Raw genomic sequence first — 12,500 nt, forward strand, 5'->3', positions numbered from 1 at the left:
TCTTTTAAAATTAAGCATACAAGGCTGTACTATTTTTTTTCCAGTGCAGCTGTTAATTTTATCTAATTATTATGTTCATATTTATACAATTTTATACTTTAAATAAATGATTAAATTATATTTATTGAATTATATGCCCCATGAAATAAATTAAGTATTTGCCCTTCAAGGCTTAATATTAAACTTATAGACTTTAAAAGAAACGAGACTATGAGCAAATGAGTTTAATAAACACTGAAAAGTGTTCCACTGACTATATTTACACAAACAAAATTATTTTACATTTAACATACAAATTTTTAAATGTTCATTTCTTTTTCAACAATATAAAATTGAGCATTTCATCTCAATGTTTGCGACGCGTTGGCACAGTGGGTAGCATGATTGCCTCCCATCAAGAAGGTTGCTGGTTCAGCCTTGGCTGGGTCTGTTGGCATTTTTGTGTGGAGTTTGCCATGTTCTCCCCGTGTTTGCGAGGGTTTACTCTGAGTGCTCTGGTTTCCCCCACAAGTCCAAACCCATGCGGTACAGGTGAATTGGATAAGCTAAAATTGGCCATAGTGTATGTGTGTGATTGAATGTGTATAGGTGTTTCCCAGTGTTGGGTTGCAGCTGGAAGGGCATTCTGTGTAAAACAAATACAGGATAAGTTGGCGGTTCATTCCGCTGTGGCGACCCAAGATTAATTAAGGGACTAATTCGAAAAGAAAATGAATGAATGAATCTCAGTGTCAAGAAATGCTTCTAAATCGTCACATTTACACACATTTCAATTTTGTGTGGTGTGGCATTATTTAGTCGACTCTGATTTTGTGTGATTTTGTCTTTCTGGTGTTTCCTGCTGTCAATGGAGCAGTCCGGCGAAATGACAAAGAAAGCTGATCCTAATTGGTCCTCGTGCATGCATTAAAAATGCTGATTGGCTCACTGATAAAACCTTATAGAGCCAAGCTAGAGTTCAACTTTGTAGATAGATACACCTTTTTTGTTTTTTAAATAAAAAGCCTTAATATGTAAACAACATATAAAAACACATCCCATAATGTAAATAAGTTGCCATTTAAAAAGAATATGTGAATAACTCAATATTGACAAAAATGTCAGATAGAACCGTATAATTCTAAGGTGACGATATTTCTATGCACATTTTGGAATATTGCATGAAGATGCTTAATGAAAACAGCAGGATGCTCACACATTTGTGTTCATGTTTCATCTGATATTCCAGTTTTGCGCATTAGATTACTTTATGTCTTTGTATGGAAACTCAGCTTGTGAGGTGTTTGTGTTTAGTGAAGTAAATGCTGGTGTGTGTGTGCGTATGTTGTGTCCAGCACGCTGTGCTCTCAGCAGCTCACTCTGGCCTCAGTGATGGTGGTGGACGCGCCGGGCCTCAGGAACCCCAGACATAGTGCTGAGGAACGGGCTGCCGGTTTCTCTGAGCTCTGCCACAACTACCTGCAGGAGAGACTGATGGAGCATCACTACACACACACCTTCACACACACACTGGACAGATACACACAGGTAATGCACGCACACACGGCTGCACTTAGATGAGCTTGAGAAAGTTACTTATAATGCTGTGCTAGATATATATAAACTCACCGGCCACTTTATTAGGTACAACTGCTTGTTAACACAAATTTCTAATCAGCCAACACATGTAGACATGGTCCGGACGATTTGTTGCAGTTCAAATGGAGCATCAGAATGGGGAAGAAAGGGGATTTAAGAGACTTTGAACATGGCATGGTTGTTGCTGCCAGACGTGCTGCTCTGAGTATTTCAGAAACTGCTGATCTACTGGGATTTTCACGCACAACCATCTCTAGGGTTTACAGACGATAAAGAGGAAATATCCAGTGAGCGGCAGTTCTGTGGACGCAAATGCCTTGTAGATGCCAGAGGTCAGAGGAGAATGGCCAGACTGGTTCCAGCTGATTGAAAGGCAACAGTAACTCAAATAAGCACTCGATACAACCGAGCTCTGCAGAAGAGCATCTCTGAACACACAACACGTCCAACCTTGAGGCGGATGGGCTACAGCAGCAGAAGAGCACACCGGGTGCCGCTCCTGTCAGCTAAGAACAGGAAACTGAGGCTACAATTCACACAGACTCACCAAAACTGGACAATAGAAGATTGGAGAAACGTTGCTGCTCTGATGAGTCTCCATTTCTGCTGACACATTCGGATGCTCGGGTCAGAATTTGGCCTCAACAACATGAAAGCATGGATCATCCTGCCTTGTATTAGCGGTTCAGGCTGGTGGTGGTGTAATGGTGTGGGGGAGATTTTCTTTGGGTCCATTAGTACCAACTGAGCATCAACGCCACAGCCTACCTGAGTATTGCTGCTGACCATGTCCATCCCTTTATGAGCACAGTGTATATATAAAAATAATGATATAATTATAATTATATAGTGTATATATATATAATATATATATATATATATATATATATATATATATATATATATATATATATATATATAATTTATAAAATTACATATTTACATGCATGTTTAATTTTACATTGTTTTTTTTATTTCTTATATTTCTTCAGATACGAATATCTGTGTCTAAACAAATGAAAATGTATAGTTTAATTATTTTTATAACAATAGTAATAATATAAAATAAATACAATAAATAACAAATAACTTAAAATAGCATTCCTTTTATTTGTACGTTTTACCTGTTTAAAATAGCATGTTTATTATTATTTATTGTACTTTTGCTCTATACTTTCTTTATTAGTGTGTTTATTGATCTAATAATAAAGGGGTGACCTGGACCGGCGGTCTAGGCAAACGGCGACCCTAGCAAGATGCCGCTCTGCGTGATCGCCCATATTGTCTATGTCTAAATCCGCCACTGGGGGTGACGTGACATGATCCTCCTTATCCGCTTGTTAAGTGGTGACGTGTTGGTGACGTATGTAATACTGTTTCCAGGTCCAAGCCGCCACATTTGTTTATGATCACTTTTAATTCCTATCACACATTAAAGTTAATTTTATATAAAATCCTAGTGTGCACAACAATCTCTGGGCTTGCTGCATCACAAATGCCAAAATTTTAACACTTTATAAAAAAATAAATCACTTTCTGGCCATCGGATATTAGGCATGGACATATATATTGCAATCTTGATTTACGTAAGTATTAAATTGCTTTGTAAACGTTAATTATTACCATTTCATGAGTCTCCCCATACAGTTGAATAGAGCACTTGGACCCGGAAGCCGCTTTGCGTGACGTCACACTTAACAAGCGGATAGTTATAATAGCTAGATTGAGATCATGAACATGTTTGTGTGTGGTCTGTGCAGGAAGGAGTGCCTGTGGATTTCTCAGCCCCAGAGTCGAGTCCGTCTGAGGTGGTGTGTGCCATCGACCAACCAGGACTGCAGGTTTCACACACTCTCTACACACAGCAGATAGGTCACAGTCACTAATGCACTTCAGCTTCACAGTGTGCGTGTGTGTGTGTGTGTGTGTGTGTGTGTGTGTGTGTGTGTGTGTGTGTGTGTGTGTGTGTGTGTGTGTGTGTGTGTGTGTGTGTGTTCTCAGGTTCGAGGGCCTGAAGCTGACTCTCGGGGTCTGCTGTGGGTTCTGGATGAAGAGTTGTCGACGGCGGGCTCCAGTGAGAGTGTGGTTCTAGAGAGAGTGTGTCAGTACTTCTGCGGCACAGGTGATCCGCCGTGTGTGTGTGTGGTCATCTCATATGTCTGCTGTGTGTGATATGTGTGTGCTCATCTCTCAACTATCTGCTGTGTGTGTTTGTGTGTGTTCAGTGCGTCAGTGTGAGCAGCCGCTGCAGTGTGAGATCGCTCATCTGATGGGTTCAGATGCGGTGCGCTATGATCTGTCCGGCTGGTTCGGTCTGCTCCAGAATAACCCGTCTCTGCTCAACGCCAGCTCTCTGCTGCACAACTCCTCACAGTAAGACTCACACGCGCAGGCGCAGTACTAATAAAACATATTACTGGATATTTCAGCAGGCTGCCTGGGAAATTGAAGTTTAGCTTGATTTGCTGAATAAATTTAAAGTGTACATTACCATAGTTTTGGACATGGCCAGACATTTTGGAGTAATTTTTAAATCATGACATTGTAAGCAAAAACAAGACCTCGTGATTTTTATTAGCTATTAGTTGCTTATATTCATTCATTCATTTTTGTTTTCGGCTAAGTCCCTTTATTAATAAAAAGCCCCAATGAGAGAGGAGAATGTCTGCAGCCCTGCTTCCGTTTTTAGATGTCCCCGTTTTCCCCCATCCACACTGAAACGGAGCAGCAGCGTTGTAGGCCCCGTTCACACTAGTGCATTTTAGTTTTAAAACAGCGTTTTAAATCAAAAACGATATGTGTCCACACTAGCGTTTCAACTAGCATTTCTGAACATATCTCCATCCACACTACGCCAGCAAAAACGTACATCACGTGACCATTCGCACACTCTGGGCATGCACGTTCTAGTATAAACAGGAAGCATGTGTCTTGCTGGGCATTTGGTTATTGTTATGCTGTGTTCACACCAGACGCGGAACGCGCGGATAAATCACGCTATTCGTGCGTAAATTGCCGCGTGAACATTTGAGTTTACTCGCTTCATTCGTGTGTCAAATCCGCTTCAATCGTGTGTCAAATTAACTTCAAAACAGACGCGAATTTGCGTAATGGGCAGGGCGTCTGTCTGCCCGGTGACTCTAGCTTTATAGCTAAATGGCTAACATGGATTTTATTAACAAAATAACAGTGTTCATGTGCTTTATGAAGACTGAAAAACAGCATCGATACGTTTAGGGTCCTGTATGAGTCCACTACATTCTTTCAGAGGTGCATCCAGCTCTGTGAGCTCATAAACTCAATCAGAAACTGAACCTGAATGACGGAGACTTTCAGCGGTGCTTCTGACTGAGCCCAGCCCAGTTTGATGACTTGTCGGTGTCAGCTGGAGGATTTCCCCCGGGAAACCATTAACAGGTTCTACGTCACAATCACGCCCCCACAAGAGCAAGCTTCTGATTGGTTAACGAGGCACGAATGTCCGCTGAAGTTCAGATTTTCGAACTCGAGAGATTCACGCGAAACGCTCATTAAGCGTGTCAAACGCTCAATTCGCGCCGCGCCATTCGCGCAATTCTCGTCATTCGCGCGTATCGCGCCGCACGATGTCTATTCGCACGTTTGCATTGACTTAACATGTAAATCACTCGCGCTTGACGCGGGTTCCGTGTCTGGTGTGAATGCAGCATGAGTCAACAAACGGCGGTTGAACAATGAACGCGATGGCAAAGAAAGCAAGAGAGGTATTTTTGTGGACAGACGACGAGGTCGAGTTGTTACTAAACGTAACAAATAAATAACTGCGCAATAGCGCCTAAAATAGACAATAGTGCAAACAACGCTCCCATTTCTGTGTCCACGTTGTTGTTTACAGTGAAGGCTGGTCTGCTGTCTTCTGGTAGCGTTAAAGCCGTGTGTTATAGTCATGTGATAGGGGCTTGACGAATAAGGGAAGAATACGCAATGACACAAAAGCCCCAATCAGGTAGCGAATGTCGGCAGCCCCGCCTCCGTTTTCAGATGTCTCCGTTTTCCCCCATCGACACTGAGACGGAGCAGCAGCGTTTCAGAATAAAAAATACCTCTCCAGCGTTTCCAAAACGCTCCGTTTTTGGCGCTTGAAAACTCAGGCGTAGTGTGGACTGATGGCAAAACGTATGCGTTTTAAAACAAAAACGTATTAGTGTAAACTGGGCCTTAGTAAGAGAAGTATTTTACTGTAAACCCTGTCGTGCTGTCAAACCCAGTGTCAGGCAGATGTTGTGTTCACAGTAAGAACCTCCTGCTGTGTGTGTGTTTGTCAGTGTGTCGGTGAAGGCTCTGTTCGGGCCGCGGGCGTCCGTTCCTCCGCTCTGCCGGGGTCTGGGCGGTGTGGAGGGTGGATCTCAGCGCTCTCTGGAGAGAAGTGGAGCGGTGCGCAAGACTCTGAGCGCAGGGATGGCGGCCCTCAGGAGACACTCGCACTGCATCTCCATCAAGCTGCAGGCGGTGAGACAATCTTACATTCAACTCAAGTGTATTTGCACAGCGCTTTTCACAACTATTAGCATTCCAAAGCAGCTTTAAAGGTGCACATTATTCAGGGCTGCACAAACTATCTTTATCACAGATTCGGTCATTCGTGGCATTCCAAGGTATGTTATTCCCAGATAACAACCACTGAATAACACAGACTAATCTGTGAACTTAGAATCACCTCGACCGTCAGTGAATACATACAAATACTTACATCTGTCTCCATCTAGTGTCTGAATAATGCACAGGTTAGTGTATACTTCATCAGCTGTTTTAGGCTGCGTTCACACCTGTGAATCAATTCAGTTGTTCCTGAACAGAGATTATAATTGTTACATTGTTGCTCTTTGCTCTTGGAGCGGTTCGCTTTCACACTGCAAAGTTTCTAATCGGACCAAAAGAGCTAAAACAAGTCCCGAGCGAGTAAACTCTCCTCACATTGGTCAGAGTGTCAGGGTTTATTTTGCAGCGTCCCGCTCAGCTGTCAGGAGAGGTGGTGGTTTGGTGGTGATTGACAGGGTGCGCGCGACGTGTCTGAGGAGAGATGCGGTGGGGAGGGGTGAGAAGGGATGCCTATTTGAGGACCGGGAGGGAGACGTGAGATTACCGGGAGATCATCACTCGTTTGCAGGCATCCGGAGACTCGCGAAACTTCCCGCCCTACTCATAATTCTCTCTTCATATAGCCGTATGCCTATTACATATCCATAAAACACTGTGATATAACCGCGCTCGGATCGGATCGCTTTCTCACTGCAATCGAACCGCTCCAGGGTTCGTTTCAATCGAGCCGAGACCACCTCATTCAGGCGATCTCGGATCAATTACTTTGGCGCGGAACAGAGCGCGATTGCCCTGTTCACATATGCCAAACGAACCGCGCTAACTGGGCAATCGAGACTCGTTCCGAAACAAAAGTGTAGGTGTGAAAGCACCCATAATGTCTGTCAGCTTTGTGTTTTTGACTGTTTGTCTCCATCTTGTGTCTGAATAATGCACAGGTTAGTGTATACTCAATCAGCTGTTTTAGTCTCTGTCAGCTTTGTGTTTGATTAAAGATTGAATAAACTATTACAGCTCAGACAAATGTCAAATGTTCGTGGCAAGTATTGGTGTAATAAGTGGGATAAAGTACATCCAGGTGGTTGTTTTTACAGAATAAATCCTTCAGTCTTATACAACAGTGCACTGCTTCACGTCGGATAAGCCTGCCAGGATGTACTCTATCCCTAACTGAAAGCCTAACGGGTTGTTAGCCGGATGTGGAGCACAGCACTGTTGTTTAAGGGTGCTTTCACACTTGGTTCATTTGCCTGGACCGTACTCAAGTTCGATAGTCCCCCCTTGCCACCTACTCTGTTGGTTTGTGTTCACACTGTCTTTTTTCCTTCTGAACCCCGGTACGCTTGCGTCATCGAGCTGCTGTTTTGTTTACAGCCATTGCTAGGTGACGGTCACGAAAGCAAAGCGTCGAAATGGAAAGACTTCCACACATCGCAATCATTCTGCTTTTACTGAATCTTTTAGTTTTGGACATACAGAAAGCGACTCGCGTCTATCTGCCGCAAACATGTTATAAACATTCAGAACATCACACAGCGTCTGCAGAAGCTGTTTTTGGAGGAGACAAGCAGACATCAATGTGTATCACTGTGTTTGCCCTAACTTAGTCCCGCGTGTCACCAAGATACGAAACGTGACACAGACACACACAAACACGAACGAACGTTATGACAACGATAGTTTGTTGTACAGTTGGCGGTGCACTTCCGTGATTTGGTACGATTGCATTCACATCAGAAGTGAACCGTACCCGAGTTCGCATGAACCGTACCCCAGACCACCTCTTTCAGGCGGACCCGGGTACGGTTCACGGGTGCGCACCCGAGTTCAGAAGACACGTTCACACTAGCTAAACGTACCGTCCTATGACGTCAAACAAACCCAGGTGCGGACGAAAAGTGCTAGTGTGAAACTCTATCCTGATTATTACATTTCTACTGGCCACCAAACATTAAAAGTAGAGACAAAACATTGTTCTGAGCTCTAATGGTTTTTAATTATTTAATTAAATCAAGGCTGACGAACAAAAACAGCTGATGGAGTATACACTGACCTCTACATTATTCAGAAACTAGCGTGGCGTGACAGACCAGCAGATGCATATGAATGTGAATGTATAAGTAGATGGATCTGAAAGTATATGGATGAACGTATTCACTGATGGTCAAATTATTTATGTTATTTAGAGGTTGTTGTTTGGGTATAACATCCCTTTAAATGTTGTGACTGACCAATCAGAATGAAGTATTCCAGACAGCCATATAATAAACACAGTTACCCTGCAGTTATACAGTATATAGTCTCCTTTCAAAGAGGTGCTGTCTATGTGTATAACTCATGCTCACTGACGTGTACTTGTGTATTACTCACACCTGATAAAACCCTTTAAGTCTGCCTTCTATGTGTGTGTGTGTGTGTGTGTGTGTGTGTGTGTGTGTGTGTGTGTGTGTGTGTGTGTGTGTGTGTGTGTGTGTGTGTGTGTGTGTCCTGCAGGACGCTCTGCTGAGTGTGATCCGGCGTGCGAGGCCTGTGTTCCTGCAGTGTTTGAGTGTGAAGACAGATGGAGGAGGCTTTGATGTTCCTGCACTGCGGATACAGCTGAACTCCACACACCTGCTGCCCACACTGCAGCTGTACAGGACAGGTCTCTCTCTCTCTAACACACACACACACACACACACACACACACACACACACACTTATGCATATACATGTCTATGTTACTTTCATTTTCGAATACAAGACTTGGTAGACAGGTGTGCGTGTGCGCATGCGTGTGTGTGTGTGTGTGACATACACTATTCTCTGGAAATAAGCCATTACGTAATAATTTGGATAAGGCAGTGTGTTATTGCTGTGTGTGATCTGTGTGTGTGTGTGTGTTCTGCAGGTTACCCGGAGCACATGTCCCTCAGTGATTTCCGCTGCCGTTTTCAGGCCCTCTCTGCTCCCGTAATGAAGCGATACGGTTCTGTCTTCATTACCCCCGACGAGAGGAAGGTCTGGACGTCCTGCATCGCCAGGACACACACACACACACACACACCTCATTACCCTCTGCTGAAATGTCATTTCTGTTTAATGATGTCAGATGAGGATGTTATTTATTCCTCTGTTCATGAGCATGTCCATTGATTTGCTGGTTTGTGCTTGACCAGTCCTCATTGACCAGGCCTGCGTGTGTGTGTGCGTGTGTGTGTGTGTGTGTTCATCAGGCTGTGGAGGAGCTACTGATCGACCTGGATCTGGACAAGAAGAGTGTGGTTTTAGGAGCCAGCAGAGTTAGTATCATGTCCGTCCATTGTTGTCTTCTGTCTTTCTTTCTTTCTTTTCTCTCTTCTTTTCTGTCTGTCTGTTTGTCTGTCTGTCTATCGATTGATCCATCTATCTTTCTATCCTTCTGTTGTTGTCTTCTATTTTTAATCTTCTTTTTTCTCTCTTGTCTCTCTTTCTCTATGTAGTTCTGTCTGTCTGTCTGTTTGTCTATTGATCCATTGGTCGATCATTCTGTCTGTCTTCTCTCTTTTTATCTTTCTTTTTCTCTCTAATTATTTTTTCTTTTTATTTCTTTTTCTTTTTTTATTTTTTTTTATTTCTTTATTTCTAATGTTCTATTTATCATATTATCTATCTATCCATCCATCCATCTCTGTTTCCATCCATCTATCCACCCATCCATCCATCCAAAACCATCCATGTATCTATCCATTCATCTATCCCTCCATCCATCCATCCATCCATCCACCCATATATCCATCCATCTATCTATTCGTCTATCCATCCATCCATCCATCCATCCATTCATCCATACATCCATCCATCTATCCATCCATTTATCCATCCTTCTAAAACAATCCATCCATCCATCCATCTATCCATTCGTCTATCCATCCATCCATCTAAAACCATCCATCATTCCATCCATCCATCAATCCATAGTTCTTTCTGTCTGTCTTCTTTCTTTTTATCTTTCTTTTTATCTTTTCTATTTGTTTTTTTCTACCCTCTCTACTATTCTATCTATCATATTATCTATCTATCTATCTATCTATCTATCTATCTATCTATCTATCTATCTATCTATCTATCTATCTATCTATCTATCTATCTATCTATCTATCTATATATCTTCTATCTATCTATCTATCTATCTATCTATCTATCTATCTATCTATCTATCTATCTCTGTCTGTACCTATCCATCCTTCCATCCATTTGTCTATCCATCCATACATCCAAAACTATCCAAAACCATCCATCCATCCATCCATCCATCCATCCATCCATCCATCCATCCATCCATCAATCTATTTATTATCTGTTATTCTTTCTTTCTTTCTTTCTTTCTTTCTTTCTTTCTTTTTACCTGACAGTTTATCTCTCTGTTCATCATTCTTTGTTGTTCTAGCTGTCTGTTTTCTGCCTCTCTCTATCTTTTCTTCAGTCTGTCTCTCTATTGTTGTTAAAAATAACCCAGGGGCTCCTGTAGCACAGAGGTTGTATTTTATCCTCGTCCTCTGAAGTTTTGAGGTCACGCTGGCTCTGATGTGTGTGTGTGTGTGTGTGTGTGTGTGTAGGTGTTTATGAAGCGTGGCGTCCTCAGGTCTTTAGATCAGCAGAGGGATCAGTTGTTGAGTGGTTGGCTGGTGCAGCTTCAAGCCTCGTGTCTGGGTCACCTGGGCCGCCTCAAATACCGCCGCATGAAGGTGAGTGCAAAAGAGAAGCCCCGCCCCCTACTCAACATTCCCCTTCAGTCGGAAGTACATTAACCTACTGAGATCAGACATTCAGCAACTTCCGGTACACTTTAATCTTTTATCTTTCTTTAATACCAAAGTCCCTTTAAGGCAAGTCATTTCACTTGGCAGCCATCTTTAAAACACCTCTCGAGCAATCTGTGGTACCAGTGGTTCTCAAACTATGGTACATGTACCACTAGGGCCCTATCATACATCCATAGATATATACACTAGATGTCGCCTGGCCTATTGTTGTCTACTGGACGGAATGCGTCAATAGCGCCGCCATCTTGCTACAGGGTAGCGCTCCTTTGAAATGAATGCGGGACCAAGGTACAGTGGAGGACTGTGGCCATGCAAAGCCAGAGATATGCACATATACACACATATCTGTGATCGGGAGTTTTCCTGGATGTTAATATGTAATTTTTTTTTCTAATTTCGAAAATTATAATTTTACATCACTTTTCTTCATTGATGGATCAGTGACCGCACGGGCATTCCTGACAAAAAGCTTGTGTTTGTGTGTACAGAAATGTACTATTCACCCTCCCTGTTAAATTTGATCTAATCATGTCCTGAAACACAGCTCCTCTCCTGCTTTCACTGCTCATACTGACAGAGGGAGCGATTCGTTTGTGAATGAATCCCCCGAACGACTCTTTCACTAATGTTAGCCGACAATAATGCAAGTTTCTGGCAGCGCAGCATCTCGTTGTCATATTTCTTTTGCATTGTTTGCTGATTTTATTCAACAAAACTAGCATAAGCCGAGTGTTTAGTGTGAGTTGGAGCTGCTTTGCTGTATGGTGAATGCAGTAAGTGACTGTTATCATCAATAACGTGACCTGATTAGCACGACAGTTCAGAACATACAAAAACAGAAAAAAACGTAATCTTACCTCTGAAATGTTCTGCCTTTGTGCTTTGATTTCTTTGTTTGCTCGTTACTACACCCGTAGACAGCGCTAAAGTCCTGCATCTTCACGTAATAACACTGTCTTGACTAGTGCGGTTGAATGACATTTGTCCTGGGAGCACTGTACCAATGTGGCGGTGCTATTGACGCATGCTCAGGGTCCCTATGCGATATCTAGTGTATATATCTATGTCATACATCTGGCACAACGCACATTTTGCGCCACGCCGTTTAAACAGTAAATGCATTTGCGCTCATATGTGCACCCATAGGCGTTCTGCTCTATAAAGGGAGTTATGTTGAGTGCGTTGCTATTTTGAGAAACTATAATAGATCATGCAATAGACCAGAACAAAGCCAGTCCAGCGCAGAGCGTGTTAGTTGTGTGCCTCGCTTACACACTGCTTAATACAGACAGGGTGTATAGCAATACACAAATATCTTTACATATGAAAAAGAATTTAAATATTAAGGATATAATAAGAATACATAAAGGATATAAATATAAAGCATTAAAATATTTCAAAACAAATTATTTTCTAGCCTACATAAATATAAAAACCACTGCCTTCATACCTTCTTCATCTCGGGAGGCTTTTTCAGTTTGTTCATGACAATGTGCTTTTGTATAATGTTATTATTATTAGCAGTATTATTTATTATATTCATATTTATATTTGTGTTAT

General features: G+C 42.4%; 1 protein-coding gene across 5 annotated transcripts in view; it reads left to right on the forward strand.

The window, feature by feature from the left end:
• Positions 1-12,500, forward strand: part of myo18b (myosin XVIIIB) — an 880,426-nt gene that overhangs the window by 32,004 nt on the left and 835,922 nt on the right. For all 5 annotated transcript variants that reach the window (XR_015501483.1, XM_087271234.1, XM_087271235.1 and 2 more), the window contains exons 15-23: positions 1,335-1,527; positions 3,339-3,419; positions 3,580-3,700; positions 3,804-3,951; positions 5,883-6,066; positions 8,650-8,800; positions 9,047-9,156; positions 9,372-9,437; positions 10,734-10,862. Coding sequence is in view for 4 of the 5 variants with exons in the window: in XM_087271234.1 (XP_087127360.1) it covers positions 1,335-1,527; positions 3,339-3,419; positions 3,580-3,700; positions 3,804-3,951; positions 5,883-6,066; positions 8,650-8,800; positions 9,047-9,156; positions 9,372-9,437; positions 10,734-10,862 (1,183 nt within the window). In the remaining variant the exon portion in view is untranslated. The remainder of the gene's footprint in view (positions 1-1,334; positions 1,528-3,338; positions 3,420-3,579; positions 3,701-3,803; positions 3,952-5,882; positions 6,067-8,649; positions 8,801-9,046; positions 9,157-9,371; positions 9,438-10,733; positions 10,863-12,500) is intronic.

This window comes from Danio rerio, chromosome 10, assembly GCF_052040795.2.
Source record: "Danio rerio strain M-AB ecotype USA chromosome 10, GRCz13ab, whole genome shotgun sequence".
NCBI lineage: Eukaryota > Metazoa > Chordata > Actinopteri > Cypriniformes > Danionidae > Danio > Danio rerio.